Genomic DNA, 26,747 nt, shown 5'->3' on the forward strand with positions numbered 1-26,747 from the left:
TAAGGGCAATAAATGAAATAACAAAGGATATCTATCCGGTAGTGGCTAATCCATATACATTGTTGACATCTGTAAAGGAGAAATATAAATGGTTCACAGTAATTGATTTAAAAGATGCTTTCTTCTGCATCCCCCTTGACAAAGGTAGTAGGAAACTCTTTGCCTTTGAATGGGAAAACCCGCACAATGGACGTAAGACTCAGTTAACCTGGACGAGACTCCCACAAGGATTCAAGAATAGCCCGATGCTTTTTGGAAATCAGCTGGCGAAAGAATTGGAACTCTGGGTAACTCAAAGGAAAATTCAGGTACCAAGAACACAATATCTCTTATTGCAATATGTAGATGATATATTCATTGCAACTGAACAAGAATCACTGTGTGTACAAGTAACAATAGAGATCCTGAATCAATTGGGACTAAATGGGTATAAGGTTTCGAGGGAGAAAGCCCAGATTGCCTGCACTACTGTAATGTATTTGGGCTGTGAAATCTCCCAGGGACAACGGAGGTTGGGAATTGATCGTATAAAGGCAATTTGTGCTATTCCAGAGCCTCGGAATTTACATGAACTGAGAACATTCCTTGGAATGGCGGGTTGGTGCAGGTTATGGATATCGGACTATGGACTGATAGCTAAACCTTTATATGAGGCACAGAAATCTCAGACCTTCATTTGGGAAGGGTCCCAAAAGGAAGCTTTTAAGAAGCTAAAAGAAGTGTTAATAAAAGCACCCGCCCTGGGATTACCGGATTTAACCAAGGACTTCCAGCTGTTTGTGCACGAGAGACAGAGATTGGCATTGGGAGTTCTGACGCAGAGACTGGGAAGCTGGAAGCGACCAGTGGGATACTTCTCCAAACAGCTGGATCCGGTAAGTGCTGGATGGCCATCGTGCCTACGAGCAGTAGCAGCAACAGTGACATTAATACAAGAAGTAAGAAAATTGACCTTAGGAAAACATATTGATGTATATGTGCCACACATGGTAATGACTGTCTTAGAACAAAAAGGGGGGTACTGGCTATCCCTAAGTCGGATGATGAAATACCAGGCGGTATTAACTGAGCAAGATGATGTGACTCTAAAGACGACTAACTTGTTGAATCCAGCAGCTTTTCTAGGTACAAACACAGAGGACGGCATATTAGAACACGATTGTGTGGAGACGATTGAATATACATATGCGACGAGGGCCGATTTGAAGGATGCCCCACTTGAGCAACCTGATCAGGAACTTTTTACTGATGGAAGCAGTTTTGTGGAAGGTGGGGTCCGTTATGCTGGGTATGCAGTAACTACACAAAACGCCCTAATAGAAGCAAAAGCTTTGCCCCCAGGGACTTCAGCACAACGGGCAGAGATAATAGCTCTCACCAGAGCTTTAGAACTGAGCAAAGGAAAGCGGGTAAATATATGGACCGATTCGAAATATGCATTCGGTGTGGCCCATATACATGGAGCTCTATGAAAGGAACGAGGACTCCTGTCCTCACAAGGGACAAACATAAAATATCAAGAGGAAATTCTGAATTTGATAACTGCTGTGCAATTACCAAAACAGGTGGCTATCATGCACTGTAAAGCGCATCAAGGAGGAAGTTCTAAGATAGCCGAAGGAAATACATTTGCGGATCGGATGGCTAGACGAATTGCACGACAGGTACGGACAGTTATGGCTCTGATACCAACGAAGGTAAGCCCATTACAGAATTATATGAACCAAAAACCAAGATATTCAGAAGAAGATGTTAAATTGGCTGAATTAGTAAAGGCCCGATTGAACTCGAAAGGATGGTACGTAACCACTACTGGACAAGTGGTGGTACCACCTGCTATCATGCGAACGATTCTACAAATTGAACATCAAAAATGTCATTGGGGGGCAGAAGCATTGGTAACATATTTAAAACGAGGAATGATCTCTACACAGATGTTAACAATGGCAAAATCCATAGGATCTAAATGCGAAATTTGTTTGAAAAACAATCCAGTAGTCAAAAGGAAAGTAGAAATGGGAAATATCAGAGTAGGTATAGAGCCGGGTGACTATTGGCAAATTGATTTTGTGGAATTACCCAAGATACAGGGATATCGATACTTGTTAGTAGGGGTTGACACTTTTTCTGGATGGCCAGAAGCCTCTCCCTGTCTCATCAATCAGGCTAAAGAAACAGTGAAATGGTTGTTGAAAGAACATGGTGTTTGTGGATATCTCAAGGATAGAGCCGATCACTGCTGTGTGCATATACCAAACGTAACTGCAGATATAGAATATGACATTGCTCAATTAGGGAAAATTGAAAAGGAAGCTGAAAAGGAAAAGGAAGAAATAAGTCAAAATTGGGTAGGAGCATTATTTGATGGATTGGGAATTCACCTTACTGGGTGGATTCATTCCCTCATAGAGACAGTGTTTACCCTATTGCTTGTGTTCCTCGTAATCTATTTGGTATATTTTTGTATTCAAAGAGAAATAACCCGGAATACCAGTTGGACACATAAAATCATTGGAGCAGTGACTCGAGAATATCCACGACACCCAATAACTCCTCCTCTTACCTATCAGGAAACTACTACATGAGTGAAAATACTTGCAAAAGATGAAGTATTTTCAAAGGGGGGAAATGTTAGATATATAGAGTAATTAGACTTGTGAGTTGCTTTAAAGTAATTAGACTTGTGAGTTGCTTGATTTATGTTCCGTTAAGCCTGTTGCTAACAGTTTGAAACTTGCTGAGTTTTTTAGTACCGCATAAAAAGTCCTGACAGCAAAGACAGACCTTGGCCGAGCTGGGTGTCTGCACTCAAGGCTACTGGAAAGTTTGGTAACTAGGATGTGGAGATAAATATATGAGACTATCCAAGCGAAGCAGTACTCCCCAGGCGAAGCAGTACTCCCCAGGTTACTTCAAAGCAGAACCTTTAAGATAAGAAACGAAGATGCATACCAGTACCAGTCAGAAAGAGATAAGAAGAATGCTGGTGAAAGCATCATCGTTGGAACCTATCCAGGACTCAAAAGGTGAAAAGTACACAGCGAGGAAGACGTCTTACTTCATCTGAGGAAGACTACTTACTTCATCTTGAGACCCCTGCCCACGACCATCAGGAGGCACTGCGCAAGCGCAGAACATATGGAAATGACTTTTGTACTCATTATAATACGAAGCGGGGATAGGTCATGAATATGTATCAGCATAGTGGGAAAGGTGATGCATATGTAATACTTTACAGGATAAATTGTGAGCACGTTGTAACGGTCTTCGGAACCAGATTTGGGTGGGTACCCCTGGTTCCCGGGGCCTCGGAATAAAGCACCACATATAACCTCCTTAGAGTGGTTATGTGTTCTTCTCTCGGCTAACACACACACCCCATTTTTCTTGCTTTTATTCCTCCCTCCCGTGTCACAGCAGGAGTGAGTGCAACGGAGGCAGCAGCTGTGCGGTGCTTCACTGCCCACCAAGGACAAGTCACAGCCCGAGCTCCATGGTTCAACTCTGAAGCTGCTCCTGCTTTGAGCACAAGACCCAGAAACTTCTCCCAACCTAACCTAACGCATCCTACTGATCCAGGCACAAGCTTCTTGACTCCAAACCTCCCTCGTAGAAATAGCTCCTAGTTTGCTAACAGCGAGTGCCACCGGGTAAACATCCCCCGCTCCAGCCCCCGAACAGCCACAGCACAGGAGGCCGATTTCTGTGTGGGATTCACACCACCGCAGGCACTCCACCTGGCTACAACTCCGTGCTGTCCTGTGGGACACACCACAGCACACTGCTTTGTGAAGGAAAGCATCAGCTTAGCTTAGCCACAGGTAGAGAAATAAAGTGTAATGGAAGCAGATAAACAACGGCAGCTGTGCGCACCGAGCAGCGTCCCTCAGGGCAAGGCAAACGCTCCCAAGCCCCTGCACCGCACCTCATCGGCCCTTTGCGGCGCACACGGGCGCGGGTTCGCGGCGGGGTGCTTTGTTCGGGGTGTTTTTAAGCTCTTTGCACGGCGGCGGCGGCCCCGCGCACCCCGTGGCGCACGATCGCTTCGCCATGGCGGTGCGCGCAGGGGCCACTCGGCGTCCGCCCCCGCGATCCCGATCTGCCCAGCAACAGGGCCCCGCGCGGCCAATGGCAGGTTTCCCCCGGCAACGCGGCGGGAAGCGGCGGCCAATGGCCGTGCGCGGCAGCACCCCGCGGGAAACGTGCCCCGAGGCGCGGGCGGCTGCGGAGCGCGCCACCGCCTCCCGCGGGCCCCTGCGGAACAGCGGCGGAGCCGGGTGTTCGCATTGAGCCGCTGCAGCGCGTTCCGTGCGGGCAGGACACGCACCGGCCTCATCCACTGAGCGGGCAGCACAAGCCTGAGAGGAGCCATGCACCCTGCCGGGCAAGACAGTGCCTGCAGAGGGACTGTAATCGCAGGACAAGGGGGAATGGCTTTGAGTTGAAAGAGGGTACATTTAGATTAGCTGTTAGGAGAAAATTCCCCACTGTGAGGGTGGTGAAGCACTGGCAGAGGTTGCCCAGAGAGACTCTGGCTGCCCCATCCCTGGAGCAGCTCTGTTCTGGAGACAGGCTGAGAGCTGGGCTGGTTCAGCCTGGAGAAGGGAAGGCTCCAGGGAGACCTTAGAGCAGCTCCAGTGCCTAAAGGGGCTACAAGAAACCTGGAGAGGGGCTTTAGACAAGAGCCTGTAGGGACAGGACAAGGGGGAATGGCTTTAACCTGCCAGAAGGGATATTGAGATGAGACATTATAAAGAAGTTCTTCCCTGTGAGGGTGCTGAGGCCCTAGCACAGGGTGCCCAGAGAAGCTGCAGGTGCCCCATCCCTGGCAGTGTTCAAGGCCAGGTTGGATGGGGCTTGGAGCAATATCATCTAGTGGCAGGTGTCCCTGCCCATGGCAAGGGGTTGGAACTGGATGAGCTTTAAGGTCCCTTCCAACACAAACCATTCTATGATTCCACAAAGCTGCCCAGTTAACCTTCCCACACCAGTCAACAACAACAACACAGGGCACTACCACAAGTTAGTAACCACAGCAAAGACCATACCTTTCTCCAGGCTGAGCTGCTGGTCTTCCTTCCAAAAGCAAACACATGCTTCTGCCCTCTCCATACCCATTCCATAGAAGCTGATCCTGGCTGAGAAAAAAGGCCCTACCTTTCCCCACCCCAGGTTTTATAGGCCGGAGCCTGCCCTGATTTAAACAGCATCACCTGGGCACTGAATTGGGACCAGCTGATGGATGGAGTGGGCTTTCAGAGGTGCTGGTGGTTACACAGCCAGCCTCAGGTGCAAGTGACCAAGGGGACGTGGCAGGAGAACCTTGCTGGAAGGGGTAGAAGGACTTGGAAGAGTTCAGCATCGAGTTTGGGGGTTCCCAAGGAGTCAGCTGTGTAACTGGGGCTCATCTAATGGCCCAGCAGCCTTGCAAAGCATGTCAGGGCTTCACAAGTTGTTCTGGATTGGGGACGGGATGTGAAGGAAAGTCAGCCTTTCCCGTGTGCCTTTCTTGTCCTTCACATTAACAATATATTTCCTGAGAGTACCAGGAATCTCACAAAGCCTCTGGGATTCTCCACAAACCCAGATCTTCCCTGGTTCATTACATGAGGTGTGGAAAAAACTTCACTCCTCTGCAATTTGTGTTACTGATATCTACCTAAAGATACAGCCACTGCAAGGGAAGAATGGTCAACAAAGAGATGTCCATCAGCAGTCAGTTGTGACTGATAACATGAATTTAAAAATGGACTTCAATATTCACATACTAGGGTTTTTTTTTAATGGTAGAGGTCTGCCAACGTTGGTGTTACTGCAAGTGTAGGGAAAAGTCAACTTGAAAGTGGGCATGTAAAAGTACTGTATTTCTAATGCTTTACTGCCTCACGAAAAGCATCTAATTTGGACACAGAACATTGTTGCAGTGAGTATGCAGTGAGTATGCAAATATTGTGGATTTCAATATACGTAGTTTCCCACAGATTTAAATGTTTATGGAAAATTGCATTTCTGAGTGGCAAATATTATGTGTGCTTAGTTAACAGTTTTATAAGCAGCCAAGTTGTGGTTGCTATCAGGTATCATTTTGTGGTGTGTGCTCTTCTTTAACTTCACAGCAAGTGTAAAAGTTGTTCTTAAGAGAAGATTGTGGAGATTGACTGCATGGACTCCAGTAGCTTTTTCAACTGAAGACCCTTATTATCTCAACAAGGCTACTTTTATACTTTAGGTAACTGTTCACGTGCTATCAGGTCGCCTCTGATAGGGTACAGCCTTCTGTCCACACTCTCTTTGCTGATTAACAATTGGCTACTGCCTTGTGCACGCATGCACGGACGTTGCAACCCAGACCCTGTTTTTCTTGCAGACCATGCCTTTTTCAAGGCCAACTTGTCCAAACTTGTTTATCCAATTCTGTCAAGGACACAGGGCCCCATCATCAAGGTCAAACATTCCTAGGCTGATACCATCTACATTAGAATCTCCCACTACAGAAAACCACCTTTGCACTGAGAATTACTCTTTTTTTGGTATGCTATTGTTGGCTTCCATTGTTCTACTGCTGCATTGTTCAGGTTCTGTGCAAAGTGACTGACACATTGAGTGCCCCTTCCTTCTCTCCGTTTTAGTAATAAAAGGTCTACAGACATAACGATTTGTTTGTGCTTTTGTGCATTTTCTGAAGTAATTTTTCCTTCTATATGAGTACCCTTCTGCAATTTTGCTTTCTTTTGTTCAACTATTCTGGTTACAATTAAGGCTGAAGTAAGGAGCCACACTGTTAAAACTATCCAGTGGTTACCAAAGAAACCGATACTTCTGACCAGCCTGTCCAGTCTGTACAGTCTATTCTCTACAATTTTCAGGGTCCTTAAAAGGATTTAAAGGATTTAAAAGGATTCTCAGTTAAGTGCAGCAACTCTGAAATGGAACAAAATTGTTATGGATGGTTCAGTGAAGGTCTCTGCTCAATGAAAGCAAAAAGGGGAACAAGGTACTAAGGCATAGAAGGAATGAGACCAACATTGATAGTATTTATAATGCACTTAGGTACAGCGATAATACTGTTCTTGAAAAGTTATCACCAAAAAGTCGTTAAGTCCAGATATAGTGTCACCAACATAAGAAGGACATGGAGATGTTGGAGCAAGTCCAGAGGAGGCCACGAGGATGATCAGGGGGCTGGAACACCTCCCGTATGAAGACAGGCTGAGAAAGTTGGGGCTGTTCAGCCTGGAGAAGAGAAGCTGCGTGGAGACCTCAGAGCAGCTTCCAGTGTCTGAAGGGGGCTACAAGGATGCTGGAGAGGGACTCTTCATCAGGGACTGTAGTGATAGGACAAGGAGTGATGGGTTCAAACTTAAACAGGGGAAGTTCAAGTTGGATATAAGGAAGAAGTTCTTTACTGTGAGGGTGGTGAGGCACTGGCACAGGTTGCCCAGAGAAGTAGTAAATGCTTCATCCCTGGCGGTGTTCAAGGCCAGGCTGGGCAGAGCCTTGTGTGACATGGCCTAGTGTAAGGTATACCTGCCCATGGCAGCAGGTTGGAACTGGATGGTCTTAAGGTCCTTTCCAACCCAAACCATTCTATGATTCTATAAGGCAGAAAAGACTATGATTTGAAAAGAAATTTAAAAGATGGGGTTGTTTACTTTCAACAGGAGACACTAGGCAATATTTAAAAAACAAAAATACATCAAATATTTCCATGCATGTCATAATGCTACAGGAGATTTGTCTTCTGTCTCTCTGCATATATATATTATAATGTGAATTACCCAACTAAAATAAGTTCTTACGGGGGGCGTGTGTAGAAATAGCAATTATAATGGATTTTCAGCTGGTAACTCTCTTACTGAGTGATGTAAATAAGATCAGAATTTAGTCCAAGGTTCTGTTCTCCCTTTCTAAACCGGTTTCCTCCTACTATGGCTAGGATGTGAATACATATGGGAGAAAGAACAGAACAGATCCATCTAGTGGAAGGACATGAACAATATACATGATGCTGTATTATATGTGACCACAAAGCAAAGTTAAAATTTTCGCACAGAACATGATCCTATGTGTATGTTTCATATATGACATATTTTGCATTGTTAATAAGGATTACATTTAAAATCAGGTACACCTGATACCTGATACCACAGAAACATATGATAAAGGAAAATTGGAAGCTATATCGTCAGCTGTCCTTTAAATTAACACATTCTGCTATATTAGTTTTATAGCTAATGTTAGCTTTATATTTTTCTCTGTTTGAGCTCGGAGTCCTTTAAATATACCTAATATGAACTGAAATATTTCTAATAAGAAATAGGACACAGTGGAAATTTTATTTCTCTAATTCTTCATCCTTGCCCTGTCTGTATTCTCACTCTGAATGTCCATAGAAATTACTTTTTCTCTACAGTGATGACTCTTTTTGTGGAACACATCTTCCAACGTGAGTGATCATTCACTGAGATGGGATTTTGTTGATAGTTGTGTCAAATAGTAACAAGCTATCTTTACAACAAAAGGACTGAGCATCATGATGGAGTATCATCCAGAAAGTTTCTGAATTGCGAAAATGTGTAAATTATGCAAACCTGGGTCTTGCCTGAAGGGTGAGAGACAAGAAGCCTAGAAGTAAGTTGACGCAGTTTGTGAAGTGAGAAACAGACCTCATTCTTGTGCAGTGTCAAATGCTTTGCACAAGTCCAGGTAGAGGACGTCAACTGCCTTGCCCCTATCCATCAGTTCTGTAGCCCCATCATAGAAGGCCACCACATTGGTCAGGCAGGATTTCCCCTTAGTGAAACCATGTTGGCTGTCTCCAACCACCTCCTTGTTTTTCATGTGCCTTAGCATGCTTTCCAGCAGAATCTGCTCCAAGATTTTGCTAGGCACAGAGGTGAGACTGACTGGTCTGTAGTTCCCTGGGTCTTCCATATTCCTCTTCTTGAAAATGGGGGTTATATTTCCCTTTTTCCAGTCATTGGGAACTTCACCTGACTGCCATGATTTTTCAAATATGATGGACAGTGGCTTAGCAGCTTCATCCACCAGCTCTTTCAGGACCTGTGGGTGGATTTCATCAGGTCCCATGGGCTTGTGCACATTCAGGTTCTTAAGAGGGTCTCAAACCTGATCCTCTCTTACAGTGGGCCCAAGGTCGTCATTCTCACAGTCCCTGCATCTGCCTTCCAAGATTTGGCCAGCGTGGTCAGAGCATTTGCCAGTGAAGACTGAGGCAAAGAAGTCATTAAGAACCTCAGCCTTCTCCAAATGCAGGGTAGCCAGTTCTCCTGATAGCTTCTGGAGAGGGCCCACGTTGTCCCTAGTCTGTCTTTTGTTTGCTACGTACCTATAGAAGCCCTTCCTATTATCTTTCACATCCCTTGCCAGATTTAATTCTAACTGGACCACAGTTTCCTGACTTCATCCCTAGCTTCCCAGACAACTTCCCTGTATTCTTCCCAAGCCACCTGTCCTTTCACCTTTTATAAGCTTCTTTTTTTCCCTCTAAATTTTCTCAGCAGCTCCTTATCCATCCATGGAGGGCTTCTGGCCCTCCTGCCCCATTTCCTTCTAGTTAGGATGCAACACTCCTGATCTTGTAGCAGGTGATCCTTGAGTATCAACCAGCAGTCTGGGGCCTCCTGTCCTCCATGGCTTTATCCCATGGAACCTTACTAAGCAGGTTCCTGAAGAGGCCAAAGTCTGGTCTCTTGAAGTCCAGGGCAGTGAGCTTGCTGCATGCTCTTGTCACTGCCCTGAGGACCTCGAACTCAACCATCTCATGATTGCTACAGCCAAAGCTGCCCTGGAACATCGCAGTCCCAACCAGCCCCTCCCTGTTGAGAGCACGAGGTCAAGCATGGCCCCTCTCCTTGTCGGCTCCTCTATTGCTTGCAAGAGGAAGTTGTCTTCCACACAATCGAGGAACCTCCTGGATTGCTTGTGCTGGGCCGTACCATCCTTCCAACAAATACCAGGATGGTTGAAGTCCCCCATGAGGACAAGGGCCTGTGAGTGTGAGGCTGCTCCTATCTGTTTATAGAGCGCTTCGTCCACAGAGTCCTTGAGCCTGTAACCTTCCATGCCAACACTCCAGTCATAGGAGCCATCCCACCATGTTTCTGTAATAGTCAACGGAACTTACTAGACCAGGCAGCCTCTTAGAAACATCCCTGACCCAAGCCCCTGGTAGGCAACACACCTCCCTCCAGACTGGGTCAGGCCAACAGATGGGTGCCTCTGCGCCCTTCAAAGTAGTCACCTACTACTGTGACCTGCCACTTTTTCCTGGAGGCACCAGTAGTAATCCTCTTTACAGGTGCATCAGCTGGTTATTCATTTAGTGCAGTGTGTGTGTCCTTGTCAGCCCCCTGCAGAACTGCGAAGTGGTTCTGGGTGAGGACGTCAGATTTTGGAGGAAGCTCTTTGCTTGTAATTGTCCTCTTCCTCCTTTCTTCCACCACTAGGTGGCCTTTGTATCTGGGATGACAGTTTTGCTTTTCCTGTTCCTGCCTCCCCAAAATCCACACCCCATGGCAGAGGTGGTAATAGTCATCCCAGCATTATCATTGCAAGCTTCCTCCCTCCTCATCTAGATTAAGGATAGAGGAAAAGAATCTCAGGAATGATAGTAGTGCTCTAGACCAACCTTACATCTCCACATCCAGAGGAAGAACAGAAGCTCCAGGGCTCTGACTTGAACTAGAAAAAGTATCCTTACTCTCAGGAGATCCCATATGGCCCTCCATAGGTACAGGTCACCAGAAGAGCCCCTTTAATCTGAACTAGGCTTAAAAAAGACAACAAGTAGCTTGCCAGAGATCAGGATAACAAGAATCTCTACCATTGTGCTGTGAGCAGACTGAGCATTTCTAGGTGTAATCAGTAGCGCAAAAGTTAACAAGCGTGCTTTAAAAAGAACATACTTCAGCCTTCTTTTATGAGGCAATAGAAGCAAAAACTCCAGGAAGTCACATCCTGGTACCAGCTCAGGCAATGCAGGCAAATGACAACAAAACCAGAAGGCAAACAAACCTAACCCCAGGGACAGCAGGAAACCAGAGATTCACACGTACACACGAATGCACGCACAACCCCACAGACCCTAAACAGGAGTCAAAGGCAGCCCAATAGCACTATTGCAATAAAGACAGAAACTAAAGACAACAATGAAATATAAAAACTCATAGAAAAATAAAAGATGTGTAACACAATTCCCGGAGAAAAGCAGCCCCTGACCTGAGCTTAAATACAGAGCTGGGGCCAATGGGGAAGGGTGTGTGGCTGGGGAGGCTCCAGGTGAGGCTATTGGGGTGATGGGGACCTGCTGGGCACCCTGGAACCCTCGCTCAGCTGCAGCTGAATCCAAGCAGCTGTGACATCTCCACTAGGGCTGCCTTCCCAGCCAAGCCCTCAGCACCCGTTGCAGTTAAGGGGGAGCAGAAACAGCATCTCAAAGTGTCTTCTCAGCAGCGACACACAGGGAGGGTAAGCGGTGAGAAGTGTTTGTGGGGTGCCAAGAGTCACCCTACACACCGTGGTCTTTGGCATCTGTGGCATCAAATCTGACTCTGTGGGGAGTTCATTCCTTTTGTTTCTCATTAGAATAGGCAAATGATGGGCACACACTATGAACCGACCATTTACTACTTGGTTTGCCTACTGCCCTTCAAATCAATCCAACCACAACTGGATATGTCAGTTAGCACCAGTTCTCCTGTCTTATTTATTGGAGGTAGAGGGTATTGGAGTGTGTGTATTTCCTTTAATCTTCCCTTTCTGGCCAGTACACTGCACTCTGTGGTTCAGTTGATACGCTGGAGGGAAGGGATGCCATCCAGAGGGACCCTGACATGGTTGAGAGGTGGCCAATGCCAAGCTCATGAAGTTCAACAAGGCCAAGTGCAAGGTCCTACACCTGGGTCAGGGCAATCCCAAACACAGGCAATCCCACACCCTCCACAGGCTGGGTGGAGAATGGATTGAGAGGTGTGGTCTTGACAACTCAGTCTATATGTGATTGCTGTAATCTTGTGACTGTAAAACAAGCACACTCTTCTGTGAATGTTATCTTCAGTGCTGCTTCTCCAGGAAACTGCTGGACATGGTGAACAACCTACAATTAACACGAAGGGAAAAGAGTTTACAGTGGTGTGATGAATGTCAACACTTGATCACATGGTTTGAGTCATACTGGAACTCTTCTTTATAGAAACCAGCATCCCTCTGCTCCAACTCTGCTGGAGTTTCTTCTGTAGTATGGGTACTCAGGACTCAGTCCATCCTCTGTCTGGCCACCATCTTTCAAGGGGCTTTGGCTTCACTCATTCTGCTCTGGTGTATGTGACCAAATACCAAGCACCAGAAAGATCATCTAATGAATTATTGAATTGAATTGCAGAATTAGTTATGCAAACATTGGTTTTCCTCATAAATATTATCTGTCTTTTATCATTTATCACTGGGCACCTGCTTTACAGGATCATGCAACTAGAAGATCTTCCCCTTTACTGGTTTTGAAATTAACTAACAGGCATTCTGCACAATATTACCAAATCATCACTAGAACAATTCCCAGAGTCAGCTCCCATCCTTTGTTGCACTATCAGCTGTTTAAAATCTTTCAGTTTTCACAAAATGTTTTGTGCTATCACATAAAACTTCTTGAAAATCTGCTTTAGCATAAAATGAATTTTCAGCACAAAAGCAACAAGAAATGATGGCGGATTTTTTAAATTTCTGGTTGCCTTTTTTGTTGAAAGAATGTGAGACACTACTGGTGTCCGTTCAGAGGAAACTGTCTCCACTAGCCCAACCACGGTCAGAAATCTAAGGGAGGGAAAAGTTACAGAGACCTGTGAGACCTATGTCACTAGGTGGTTATGATGGGTCTAAGAATGTCTGCATAAAACTTTGAATACTGTGTGGGACAAAGCAGCGTGTGGTGCTTTGACAGGGAAGCCATGGCTGGACTTGCATTAAAACCTCTGATATAATAGAGGCAGTGACATGTGATAGATGGTGTTGACCTGTAGCTGCTACAGAGCATGGGGTCTGCTAGCCCATACTTAAGAGACATGGATCCTGCAGAAGTCTAAATCTAATTGAATTATTCTGTTGAGCTTTGTTGTCTCTTCCTCAGTCACAAGCTCTACAAGTGTCCCCTTTTGTCCTCCTAAGACTCATCTTGCTCTTTGTTTCTGAAGGCTTGTAGCACTTATGAAAGTATGGGAAGTCATACTTGTAAGGCTATGTGGAATATCAGAGTATCTGTTTCATTAAGTTTATCAGACCAAGATGTTTTTGGTTCAAAATGAGTCATAATGGTGTACTTTGCTAGCAAACTTCAAGCTGGACTAGCTGGCATGTAGGATGTTCAGGATCCAGGCAGGAATATTAGACGGCCAGAGGATTTGTGATGAGGACGCTTACGACACAAGTGTGTGAGTATGTGCATCAGCTGGCTAACAAGCATCAAGCTGGACTAGCCAGTGAGTACAAGATGCATGTCTCTCAGTCAGAGAGCCAAGATCAAAGCATGATATTGGACAGGCTGAGAGCACATAGTGATATTTGAAGGACTTATGAATGTGCTTGTAGATCTAGAGAGTGAACATATGTATGTTTTCACTAGTAGACTTTAATCTTAATCATCTGTACAGGAGGAAGGGGACTTGGCTTTCTACTTTTACTACTTATATAAGTCCAGGTAGTGTTATCTGCAGAAAAGAGCTGAAATACATACCAGGAAGCCTAGAGGAGAGGGATGGCCAGTTCCAGTGACAGCCCAGGAAGCAGCGCTCTCAGCCCAGGTAACCCTGCAGCTCTGACTTGATGGAGAGACACAAAGCTGCTCAGCAGGCCGAAATAACATTCGAGCAACATGAAGTAACTAGCCAGCGCTAAATGTGAATAAAGAGGGTAAGAAAGATCGCAGATCTTCCTTGAATGCAAAAGCACACTCCTCTGGGGGTATCATACTGTTGTAGAAAGCAAAGATTTTGGATTAAAAGCAGCTGCAGAAGCTGAGCATAGGAGATGCCCAGCACCAGCTTTCTGTCCTGGCACCTCAGGCTTAGGAGCAGGGTCTGGACATTCACACTTAGGGAAGCTGGTTTCTGGGGCTCCTGAGAGCGCTGCCCAGAGAGGCAGTACACAGATGGAGTTTTAGGTGGCAAAGCAAAGGCAGATTGCAATGTCGGTGGCACTGTTGCAGAGCTCACCATGTGTAGGTGATGCCCAGTCCGCCTTGTACTGGGGAGCCCAGAACAGGGGACAGCATTCCAGGTGTGGCCTCATCAGTGCAAGGGGGAGAATGGCCTCTCCATCTGCTGGCAATGCCCTTCCTAATGCAGCCTATGTGTACCACTGGTCACCTTTTCAGCAAGGTGTCTGATGGGACAAATCCCAGCTCCTTTTCTGCAGCACTGCTTTCCAGCCACCCCAGGTTTTCCTTCCCAGGTGCAGGAATGCGCATCTTCCTTTGCTGACAGTTGCAAGATGCCTGTTTGCTCACCTTTTCAGCCTATTGAGATTCCTCTGAACAGCTGCACAGGCATCAGGTGTGTCATGCACTCCTTTGGGTTTTGTGTCCCAACCCGCTGAGGGTTGCGCTCGGTCCCATCATCCAGGTCATTGATGAAGATGTTACACAGCATTGGTTCCAATATCAGCCTCTAGGGTCCACCCCTAGGGACTGACCTGTAGCAGGACCAGGTGCTGCTGAACTTCTGGAGCACAGCCATTCAGCTATTTTGCAGTCCACTTACCTACCATGTCCTTAGTTTGCGTATGAGGATGCTATGGAAGACAGTATCCAAAGCCATACTGAACAATCAAGGTAAATAACATCCACAGCCCTTTTCTCCTCTGCCAAGACATTTATCTCATCCTAGTGGGCTATCACATTGATTAAGCATGATTTCCCCTTTGTAAGCCCACACTTACTCTTTCCAGTCACCTTTTTGTCCTTAATAATTGTGGAAATGGATTCCAGCATTATGTGCTCCACCACCTTTCTAGGGACTAAGGTGAGGCTGATGAGCCTCTGATGCTCCAGATACTCCTTCTTGAACATAGGAGCATCACTTTCTTTCTTCCAGTCCTTGGGAACCTCCCCTCATGCCCATGACCTTTCAAAAAGTATTGAGTGTGGCACTGGCCAGCTCCCAAAGCATCCATGGATGCGTCCCCTCCTATCCCATGGCATTGCCTAAGTCCAGTCAGTTTAAGTGTTCCCCTAGCCCGATCCAGCTCTGCTGAGGGAATTCTTCCTTTCTCCAGACTTTTCTGCAACTCTTAGGGACCTCAAGTTCCTGAAAGCAAGTCCTACCAGAAAAAGCCGAGACAGGGGCAGCATTGAGTCCCCCACAGCCTCTTCTGTGTTCTCTGTCAGCAGGTCCCTGCTCCACTGAGCACAGCGGGCCCATTTTCCTTAGTGTTCCTTCTGTTGCAGAAGTCTTTCTTGTTACCTGTCATGCCTCTCACCAGATTAAGATATTTCTAATTAAGACACAGAATAAACATAAGGTTATCTGGAATATGAAAAAACATATTTCCTGTATGAAAATATGGGGAAAAAAATCTGAGCAAGATAATAACCAACACTGAAAACCAGTAAAGAGAACAGTGAAACACCAGTCAAATATGCCATATCAAGTCAAGAGAAATATTTATTGTTATTAGTGCAGAAATGCTTGTCCAGCTTAAGTTCCTCTCCAGGACTTTCCTTAGGACTGAGAAAATAAGCAAGCTGTTTGGGTTCTTTTAAACTCATACACCCTCTACTGGACATTATATTCTACTGCTGCAAGAAGATAAACATGATTACCAAGGGAATGTTTGTTACAAAAGATACACTCCTCCTCTTGCTTTCAAAATTGCTTCAGCTTAAGTCTCTCCTCAGGTCATTCCCAATAAAATATGTAGTACAATCTGAATCTACAGATATATTCACAGTTGCAAAACAGCACAGAAAAGGTTCAGGCTTTCGTCTTGCTCCTTGCTGCAAATACACGAGTGCTAGTGTCACTCCCCTTCCAATTTCCAGACCAAGGAAGTCCACAAATGGGACTCAGCCACAGTATTCCAGTTAAGCTGCCACTTGGGTTTGCATTAGTGGAGGTGAAAGGAGAGCTGTGTGACTCAAATTTAGATGTTGCACAGGAAGGCAATGGCATAAAAGACATGGATTTTTTTTCCAGCATTAAGTTAAAAAAAGAAGATGCTTTCTTTTCTCCTTTGTTGGCACAGGAATCAGTATTTTGCAGCCTATAGAAAACGCACACAAGAAACCGTAATAAAACACACAAGATAAGCTTGCTAGAAATAAGTCAGTTCATCATGCTTAGTCTTGCTACTCTGGTAACTGTGGAGACTCAGCGGCTTATCCTCATGAGGAAGGCTTCTGAACACCCGCAGGTGCATGAACTCATCGTTGCCAACATGGACCTGCAAAGCATGAAAACCAGTGAGTTACTCCATGGAGTAACAGCAGCCTTCAGTGGGAGGGATGGTGTAAGACTGGTGTGTTTGGACGATGGAGAAATGGAGAAGTGGTAAGGAAACCCACCACCTCAGAAGGTGAGGTCTTGTTTTAAATCAGACTGGGAGTCATGACTCTCTCAAAACACCACCTAATTCTTCTCTGCCTGTTAATCATCCCTATGCCAGAGATAGGGAACGTACAGGGAGGGAATCAGACAGGAGTTGCAGAGAAGTGATTACTGCATTAAATACATGCAAAATGCTCTCATCTTATCTGGTATAAGCGCTTAAATGCTTGGATCACAGTTGCTTGGTTTTGTGTGTGGTATCACCTCAGGCAGAGCCAGAGCAGGCTCGATGCTTCATTGTGTCTTTACACATCTGGACTTCACTTCATGCAATGTTAGTGCTCAACATCACACACGTGTAATTATTCCCCAAACCAAGCTTCAGAAAATAACTGAAAAGTAAAAATCATTACAAAAGCAGGGAAGTACTTTTGTCTCCATTTAATACAGGCTGAGTGGTGGGTGGATTATTAATTTTGGTTTTTTTAACATTGGGGTATTTTTAAATGTATGAGTTTTTTCTTATTAAGGCCAAATCATAAGCATCCCTCTCTAGCTAAGTAAAAACCCAAACTAAAACAAAAACCCAAACCCCACTATTCCAAATATTATACATGTTAATTAAAAAAAAAATAAAACCCCATTGCTCCTTGCTCAGTGTCCTTTACCTTGATGAAGTAGTTTGTTCCAGCAACCACTTGAGTTTTAAACTCCACGGCAGTGAAGACATCAAAGGTTTTCCCTTCTTTTTCTTCTAGCTGAGATTTCACCTTAAGGAAACAATAGGTTATTTAAGACTGATGCAAATATTTAGGATCTAAAGCCTTCATTATCAGTGTGCTCCAGCACACTGTGACCCTTCAGGTCACTGCTGCTGAATTCCCACCCAGAGAATTCCTGCTTTTCTTAGTTATTAAAAAATCAAAATGAATAATGCTAAGTTTTGTGTTAAAGCAGGACCAGAAATCTAGACAGGAGCAAAGCCAGGACAGCAGTGTGACTCAGTCACCAAGTCTGGAGTCTCCAACAGAGAACTGTGAGGGTATTCCAGCTTTATCTGACAAATTATTTCCTCTGTTGATGTCTCAGCTTCTCTTTCTGTCCTGTATATCAAACAACAAATGTAAAGTGGTTCAGTATCTACATGCACAGGACTACAAATCTTTTTAAAGAGAAGATTTCAATATACATCATTCTTACAATAAGGAAAAGGGCCACTTTGGCATTAGCTGCCTTTTCAAATTCAGAACAAGTTCTTACTGATCTGGCATCACAGAACAGACATCCATCCACAAATCAAGCTTTGAAAGCAAACTACCCAAGCCTAAGCTTTTACAACTCTTATTTGAAAGTTCTTCCATGTTTGCTGGAATCTGTAACATTTTAAAACTGCAAATATTTTCCTAAAAATAACAACCATAAAGCCTTCTGAGTTATCAACCCAGTTTCCAGAGTGTAAAACCAGTGCTCAAGAAGTCAGAATAACTTGTCCAACACCCCAGAGGGAGGCATGAACTCATATGAGTTGCAGCTTTTCTCTCTCATGCTTGACTCTCTAAAACATCACGGCTAGATGGTGAAATTCCTGGTCAGGAAAGCAGATGATTTCAGGCTTTGTTTACAAGGGTGAGATGAATTAGTCTTGGAGTCCTTGCTGCAAGTGCAGTTCTACCAGGCCTTAGCTCCTGCACTGCATCATTACGTAGCCTTCCCTCCTTTCTCCTGAGTTTTCCTTTCCCGAGTCAGAGGAAGGAGCAAGTAGTTTCAGTTGCCATTGCCGGAGCTACTATTACAAATCTCGAGAAGCAGGGGAGAGGGCAGACATAGGTATCCCACTGACCCTATCCTGACCTGTGCTCCTTTAGCAATCCTAGGCACTGTACAAGGTTGGTTTCGTAGTCTCAGAATCGCCTTGGCTCAGCATGTTTTGTATTTCCACCAGGAAGCTGACCACTGGGCTCCATGACCGCAGACAGCTCAGAGCCAGATGTGGCTGCAAACTTATGGCAGTGACTCACCACAGCATGTGACAAGTGAGCATCCTGATTCAGCATGGAGAGGGAGAGCCCAGAGGGAAATACTCTCTGCAAGAACTGCTATCAGCCCACCCTGCTAGTTCATTATCTCAGTCTAGGTCTGGGGGTCCTGGTGGACAATGCACTAAATATGAGCCAGCACTATGCCCCAGTAACACAATACCAGGCCACATCAGCAGGAACCTAGCTGGAAGAGAGAGGCAGGAGATTATTACTTGGCACTTGTTGGAGAACATTTTGGAATATTGTGTCCAGTTTTGGGCATGCAGTACGAGAAAGATGTCAATAAACTGTAGAGAGCTCAGATGGCTGGAGCACTCGTGCTGTGAGGAGAAGAAAAAAATGAGCTTGCTCAGCCTGGTGAACAGAAGGCATTGAGACTTTCCAGTACCTACAAGGAGTCAGGCCACTGAGGGGTGATGGCAGAATAATGAGACACAATGGTCATAAATTGAAACTGGAGATTCAGACTGGGTATATAGGGAAAAGCTTTTCCCCTGGGGACACTCCTGCACTACAGCAGGCTGCCCAGAGAAGCTGTGCAGTTCCCATCCTCAGACCTGACTGGACAAAGCCCCAGGAAGCCTGGGGCTGCTGACCCTACACTCAGGCAGAAGATGCAGTCCTTTCCCACCCAAACAATCTGTGGTTCAATGACAGGGCTGAAAATGATCACACCCCAAAGGCTCTTTGCTGTTCAGTGTGGCCCTTCTGCTTAGCCTCGGAGCAGTTACTAAAAAGCAGATGGTTCAAAATCACCCTGGCTAACCTCTGCCACAGCTGCCCGTGAAAAGCCAAAGGCTGAACAGGCTTGGGTGGAAATCCCTGCTGCAGAGAGGCAGTGCCTATGGGGCTCCTAAACCAGACACTGTCAGAAGGAAGATGTCCTGCTCTGTCTCGTGCTGTACCTGCTCTAGGTGAGCAGCAGTACCTGTCAGGGCCACATGTGGCCATCACCAGAATTCTTATGAAACAATACAATGGAGGCAAGAACTGGAAATCTATTTATGGCAAGCAAACTGGCAGGCTCTAACAAAGCTCCACAAAGATTCAATTTTAAGCAAACAAAACAATTTGAGATATCTACCTTGATTTAACAGAACTAATGTTGCCTTCACAGTCTGTATCTAGATGAGGATATGACTGCATGGGCAAATTTCAGTTTTGGGTTTTCCCACCTGTATTTCAGTACTTTAAACTGGCAGTCAAAACAAGCTGGACAAACTTTGAAGTATTTGTGTGATTTAAATGAAAATGACAGATTTTTGGTTAATTATGTTCACTTCTGAATCCAACTGGGTTTTGTTTTTATACTCTTCATCTTACTTTTGGATTACCAACCCCCTGCAGCCTGCCACAGAATAGAAAATCAGGATTTCAAACCTAGTGTTCAGACCATGTGCAATGCTAATTGCATATCTGCATTACCATTAACACGACATGTAGGCCCTGTCAGGTCAAAACAGTAATTGTGACTCTCTCAGCAACTCTCAATAATGTACTCATTACTACATACCCAGGTTGGTGCTTAGGAGACGCACATTTCTCTCTCATTTTTAAATGCAGAATCATCAGATTCTACAAGCTAAACGTTAATTTCAATGACTGTTGTGCCTTTGAGTGCTCTGTACATGTTTAGAAACAGCTGCAGCCTGGGGAATATGAACAAATGACAAAGCACGTAAGAAGCTGGAGCTCATCTTCATCTTCCTTCACTGGCTTGACACACTCTACCTGATAAAACCAAAAAGCAGAAGGAACTTGGGTTTCTCGCAACTGAAACACCTCAATGTGCTTTGAAAGAACGTAAGTTATACACTGGCATTTTCAGAGTAAAAATATGGGCAGTTACTGTAAGTAGTATCAGGATTTGGTGCTGCCAGTGGTTAGAGCTTAATTCTGTGTTGGGAAATAGCAGAAGCAGCTTGCTTATCCCGATACCCCCCCCAAAACAAACAAGCAACCAAAACCCAAAACACCAACTTGGCTACAAGGTTTAGACTTTGTAAAAACCATCTGAGCTCCTTCCCCAAGCTCAAGACGGACATGCTAGAGCTGCCCGGTGGCCCTGCGCTGACGCTGGCAGGTAACACATCACCTGCGCAGCCAGGAACGGAGCAGGACGCACCCCAGCTCTCCCCGAGCACTCAGCACTACAGTTCCTCTCTAAATCCGTCAAAAACATCCTTCTAAAATGCGGAACCTGCTCTGAATAGAGCCACGCACGGCCAAGCAGGCGGAGGGCGGGCTCCAGGGAGGCAGTGACTGCGCACACATCCCCGCCGCTAGCCAGCCTTCCTGCTTTTACCCTGATGGGATTAAAGGCGTTTCCGCGCTCAGCTGCGCGCACACACACCCGGGCACCGCCATCCCCTCCACGGGGGTCGGAGCCCGTCTGCGCATTCAAACCTACCGCCGGTCGGTGCGTTCCCCCGGCGGGGAGGCCCAGCCCGGCGGCGGCCCAAGCCGGCGGGCTCCGACCGCCAACAGGCCTGGCGGGACCAACCCCAGGACACCCGCCACCAGGCCCTGCCCGGGTCCGGGACTCACCCGAGCCCCTCACCTCATCCACGATCTGCTGCGTCTCGCCGGTGGCGGGCCGGACCGCCGAGGCGCCGCCGCACAACATGGTGGCAGCAGCTCCGTTCCGCTCCGATCCTTCCTCTCCCGCGGGGGGCCGAGCCTGGTGGCGGGGCGGGATCGGGGGCGGCACCGGGCGGGACCCGGGGCGGGTGGGTCCGCCGAGCTGAGCGGGTGCTGTGGCGGCCGCCGCGCAGGGGGCAGGGTGGTCGGGGTGGTTCTGGTGCAGCACAGCGGGACCAGCCCTCCCCGGCGCGGCGGAAAGGTTGAACAGGGAAAACCTAGAAGCGAGAGTCGCGATAAAAGCTCCTGCAGGACGGCCCCACCGGTGACACCGCTGTGACAGGTCCATACGAGGATTGTCCTCGCCTCAACTGCGGTTGTTACCTTTCCCAGTGTGTTACGTTTTCCAGCAGCTGTCACCTATGGACATGCTCGCTTTAGCCAGCATGGCAAGTTCCATGTCCGGTAATCCCTCGTTCACCATGTTGTTCCCTCTCCCAGGCTGAGTTTGCAGTTCCTCAGCCAGCAAACTGAAGGTCATGTTGAATTACCCAGCTTTTGAGACCCCCCCCTGGTGAGACTGCAGTCTGAATGTCCAGCTCTTTAGCTATATTTCCCCCCAAACATCTGGATTTCTTGGAAAAACGAACACAACCCTACCTTCCTCTCCCTGCTTCCCAGCACCCCTTGGAAAATTTGGTAAATATAACCCTAAATTTCACAGCAGCAGGTATTGCATAGTGGATGGACCTCCTGCACTGGTATGGAGGACATGGTGAGAAGCATGAAACAGAATGAGGAAGCAGGATTTCTTTCCCCTGGTACCATCTCTCTCCTCTGTGCAGGGCAAATAAACACTCTTCTGGGGCTTTGGGAAGACAGTGGTCTGCCAGGTTTGTGAGCATAGTGGGGATGAAGGATCAGGCTCTTCACTGAGACAGTTCCTTGCCCATCAGCCAAGTTTGCCAATGGAAATCCCACCACAGAGCAGATATGCTCTGTTGTTGCTTTGCTGATGGTTGGTTCAGGAAACACCACACTGGCACATGCTTTCCAGGAAGTTTTTGAGCCATGGTGTGGGTTGGGGTGGGGATGGGGCAGCCATTCGCATGGGCAGCTTCTAGTGGGACATGGCAGTGGAGGTTCTCAGGGGCTGAGCTTTCAACAGAAAGGTGTTACCCAACATCAGTATTGTCTTGTGTGACGCTGCTTTTTGGGTGACCGGCTTTGGGGTGCGTGTCTGAGCAAACCTCTTCTCCTGGACTTGGCAGGAGGAGAACATACACCCTCCTCTGTGCATGGGAAAAAGGGTTTGGCTTCAAACGGCCTTCACGGAGGGAGTCCTTTTCTGCTGAACTTCCTTTGCATCTAGTGTGTGTGTCGCTGCAACAGGCTGCAGGAGCGGCTCTCACGCAGCGTGTGGGGCTTGAGGCTTAGAGCTCCGGGTAGGTGTGCGCTGAGGGTGGATGGCAAATTGAGCACAGTTGCTCTGTTGCTGTAACATTATGGCAGCTGTTGGAGCCTCATTGTGTGCCAGGCTATAAATTCCTTTTAAGTAGATATAAAGAAGTAAAAAAACATCTAAAGAATGAAAACTACCCAAAGAATGAAAACCACCCAAATGTCAACATTACCTACTGTGTGCCTAGGCAGCGAATATTGTTCTCCAAACAAGGCAGCCGATAGTGACTTTTTCTCATGTTGCACATGTTTGTGCACAGTCTTTAGTTTGTGTCTTGTGTCATTTTAATTTCATTCATTAAGCTCTTCTCTGCTTTCAGTGCTGTCAGCTTCGCTTCAGTCTGCATTCGGCCCGTAGGAAGGATTCGCTAGCACTAAAACTATTCGCTTACTGACATTTTGGAAGCGTGGGCCGTAGCCGAAATACTTTCTTTAGCCCTTTCTGCCACCTAGTGCCCATCTCCGTTCGTGCAGTCAGACTGAGGAGACCAGGATCTCGATTCCATCCCCCAAATTAACCCTAGAGGCCATGGTAAGGAAGGGACCTGTTTTTTGAGCAACTCTCACTGGGTCCAGGGATGGAATGTGGTTTCCAAAACTGTGGCCACAAAGATTTGTGTTTTCAAACTCCTTTTTGAGTTTGAAATAGAGCTCTTGAAACTAAAATATTGTAATTTGCAGGCCTTACAGTTGAAGTCAGATTGGTTCTTATGTGCTGTAATTAAATTTTGAGCCCACTCTGAGGGGAATGTAAGAGATCAACAAAAGGGTTAAAATAACTTGTCTGAATAGCATGCTCCTTGGGCTTCTGGATTTCCTCTTTGCTCTCCTAAGCCAAAGCCCCTCTTCTTAGTCAGCAACAAGTGGAGGTAGCAAAACAAAGTTTTTATGCAGTAATGTCGCCTGTAAGTTTTATTTCCTGCCCTGGCAAAGAACAACCAAGCAAAAACAGTAACAAGAGAATTGTGGTATTTTCCCTAACACATTCACATAGTCCTTTCGTCTCTGCTCACACTAAGCTGCAGCCTGTCTACCTTTCCATACTGGTTAAGACTACCTTCATGCTTGATGAGGGAGGGTGCTGGCATCTGCATGTCAGACAGTTGTTCTTGCACATGGCATCAGGGAAGAGGGAAATCAATTCTGCAACGTAACCCACCCCCTCCTGTCAGGCTGTTGAGGGATGCTTTTTCTCTCATCAGGATGCACCAAATCTCTCTTCTAATGACTGTCTTACTTCAACCTTTCCAGCATGGATGGAGAAGAACCAGGCATGCCTTGCAACACCAGGAGCACTTATGTCTGCTTTTGGGGGAGTGGGACAAGAGTCAAGAAGTTCTGCTATGCTCTCTGCTGAAGTCCTTACTGTTTTAATTTAGGTGCAGTCCATCCTTCTTGTGCTAGGTGCCCTCTCTTCAAGATGGGCCTATAGGAGCCAAAACATATCTGATTTACCCATTTGTCTTTGTGCGTGTCTCAGAGCCCAGGCCTGTACATCTTCCTCATCCAGTCATGTACCAGCACACACAGTTAGATGCTCACCCACTCCTGCAATCATATTACCACACCTGGAGGCTATTTCTCCACACTTAACTCCTTCATTTCACTTTGTTTCATTTGCCTTGTATCAGGCCCACCAGTATCATCACAACTAGCTCAATGCTCTGTGTAGGTGCAAGGCAGATTAATATGGCAAAGCACAACACTGACTATGGTGTGAAAGGGTTAGCCATGTATGCCATGTGGAATATTACAGCAGCAACACTTTGTTAAGCATACATCTACTAGCGACATAATCGATCATGGATACATCTCATTGTGCTCTCGCAACGTTCTCTGGGAGGAATTAACAAGCTGTTCTCCCCCTCCATTAAAGCAGGCTGGCTGGAGGTAAAACTACCTCAGCTGGAGGAAACCAGTAGGAACCTAGTAGCTTGGGCTAGTGCAATGGAGTCTATGAAGAGTATTGTCCAGTATTTCCTGCTGGGCAGAAAGGAGAGATTGGGACATTACTAAATATAAATAGCAGGGCGCTCTGTCACATTAAATACTTTACATGTTCACACCCTTGCAGGATGCAGGATGTTGGGGGCTTTTTTATTTTCCCCATGACCGTGCTTTCCCCAAGTGAAACCGTGTACCTTGCTTTTGTAGAGCTGAGAGTCCTGTTGCACATGGTTACAGATCACATATACTGGATAAAGAGGGAATATTATACATAGTGGGAAAAAGGAATATTATACATAAATGTAAAAGCAGAGTATAGTGGAATTGCCTAGTGCCTCCCACAGTCAGCTGAGTTGCAGTCTGGCAGGAAAAGCTTATGGAGGCAAGTCAGCATGCAGACTTCTGCTTAAGCCCCACCAGAGGCGATCTTCGCTTGTCCTTCTGAGATGTCCTGGTTTCAATAAAGCGAAAGCAAATCCAGTCCAAGGCTCCCCAGACACAGTCCTTCTTCTGGAGGCATGTGTGTTACCCTGCCAATGCTAGCAGTAAAGTTTGGTGGGGCTGTGTCACAGGAGTGTGTCTTTGTTGTCTTTCCCATTCAGAAGCAAGAGGTGAGCAAGTTCCTCTTGGGGGCTGATGTGCTTTTCACGATCTTCTTTTGTTAGGAATGTACCGTGTTCTCTGTTACAGAGCCACCTCCAGTGCCTATAAAATTTCGTGAGTTAGCCGATGGCAGGGAAGGCTCCACCTCAGGGGTTGGTACCTCTTCTTTGGTGTCACCCACCACTGACTCCTGTGAGCTGGTCTCTGGGCTGGAAGCTGCCTGGAAGCCAGGCTCAGCGCTGAGGGGCTCACTGTTCTGCAGGGGAAGTAGGGCCCGGTGCCGCATGAGGCTTTCGTCGCTGTTCTGGGCCTCCAGGGAGTTCCTGCGCTTGGCATTCCTGTTGGCCATGGCGTTCTTCTGCGGCTCCTCGAAGCTCAGTGACAGGGTGACCGTGCCGCTCCCGAAGCTGACTTTCTGCTTGCAGCCACGCTGCTGCTGGCGCTGCCGCTCGGCGGAGGCTGGTAGAGGAAAAGGGTCTTCATGGTTGCTCTTGCTGCTGATGGAGGAGGAAGGAGTGGATCCGGTTGAGCCGCCCAGGCTGTTGGAGCGTTTGCGTGACACGTTGCTCCGTCTCAGCGTGGCCCTGGCAGCCACCTTGAAAGCATGGGCAGCTGTGCTGCAGCGCACCTCCTCGATCGTGTTGCGGGAGGGCTTGAAGAGGATGATGTAGACTTTGTTGAAGAAGATGCAGGCCAGGAGTCCAAAGCTGGCAGCCAATATTGCGATCACCTCCACAGCAGAGACGAACTTGCCATATGTGCTGGCGTACGCAGGGATGAAAGAGATCCACACAATGAAGAATATCAGCATGCTGAAGGTGATGAACTTGGCCTCGTTAAAATTCTCAGGCAGCTTTCGAGACTTGAAGGCGAAGAAGAAGCAGATGGCTGCCAGGAGACAGGTATAGCCAATGAGGAAGCCAAGGGCCATCAGGGAGCCTTCATGGCAGGTGATGAAGATAATCTCATCCTCCAGTTCATGGTTTCGGTAACTGGATGGTGGGGCTGTATAGAGCCAAATCACACAGATGACAATCTGTACAAACGTGCACAAGAAGACCAGGAGGAACTGAAGGTTGAGGCCCCACCACTTTCGGTGGAGGCTCGTGGGGATCTTTGCCTCAAAGACAAGCAGGACACGGTTGGTTTTCACCAGGATGCAGGAGATGCATAGTACAAAGCTGATGCCAAAAGCTGGCTGCCGCAGACGGCAAGTCCAGTTCTGAGGCTCGCCAATGAAGAACAATGAGCTGGAGAAGCAGCAGAGCAAGGAAAAGAGGAGGAGGTAGGACAGCTCCCGGTTTGTGGCCTTGACAATGGGCGTGTTGCGAAATTTGGTGAAGACTCCCAGGACAAAAGAGGTCAGGAAAATTCCCAGCACAGCAAAGAGAGTCAGAGCGATCCCAAACGGCTCGGTCCAGGACAGAAATTCTATCTGCTTGGGGATGCAGGATGTGTGGTTCTCATTGGACCAGTAATCCTCAGGGCACTTGTCACAGGCACTTGCATCTGAAAAAGAAGTGACAGGGAGAGGGAAGGTTTGTCAGACTGAGAGGCTGAA

General features: G+C 46.8%; 2 protein-coding genes across 2 annotated transcripts in view; both read right to left on the minus strand.

Moving 5' to 3' along the window:
- Positions 1–15,649: 15,649 nt before the first annotated feature.
- Positions 15,650–21,438, minus strand: CSTB (cystatin B). The gene is made up of 3 exons (XM_030471995.1): positions 21,156–21,438; positions 17,225–17,326; positions 15,650–16,452 (listed from the first exon to the last, which is right to left on the minus strand). The coding sequence occupies exons 1-3, from the start codon at positions 21,219–21,221 to the stop codon at positions 16,324–16,326; spliced, it is 297 nt and encodes a 98-aa protein (XP_030327855.1). The 5' UTR covers positions 21,222–21,438; the 3' UTR covers positions 15,650–16,323.
- Positions 21,439–23,519: 2,081 nt separating this feature from the next.
- Positions 23,520–26,747, minus strand: part of CASR (calcium sensing receptor) — a 74,187-nt gene continuing 70,959 nt past the window's right edge. The window contains exon 7 of the mRNA XM_030471968.1: positions 23,520–26,695. Within this exon, the coding sequence (XP_030327828.1) occupies positions 25,245–26,695 (1,451 nt within the window). The 3' untranslated portion in view covers positions 23,520–25,244. The remainder of the gene's footprint in view (positions 26,696–26,747) is intronic.

The sequence above is a fragment of the Strigops habroptila genome, chromosome 2 (assembly GCF_004027225.2).
Source record: "Strigops habroptila isolate Jane chromosome 2, bStrHab1.2.pri, whole genome shotgun sequence".
In the NCBI taxonomy this organism is placed as follows: domain Eukaryota; kingdom Metazoa; phylum Chordata; class Aves; order Psittaciformes; family Psittacidae; genus Strigops; species Strigops habroptila.

Coding starts and splice junctions, on each gene's coding strand:
- CSTB (XM_030471995.1), bottom strand. CDS start 21,221: ATGTTGTGCGGCGGCGCCTCGGCGGTCCGGCCCGCCACCGGCGAGACG. Junction 17,327..21,155: donor CGCAGCAGATCGTGGATGAG/GTGAGGGGCTCG, acceptor TGTTTCCTTAAG/GTGAAATCTCAGCTAGAAGA. Junction 16,453..17,224: donor GAACAAACTACTTCATCAAG/GTAAAGGACACT, acceptor CATGCTTTGCAG/GTCCATGTTGGCAACGATGA.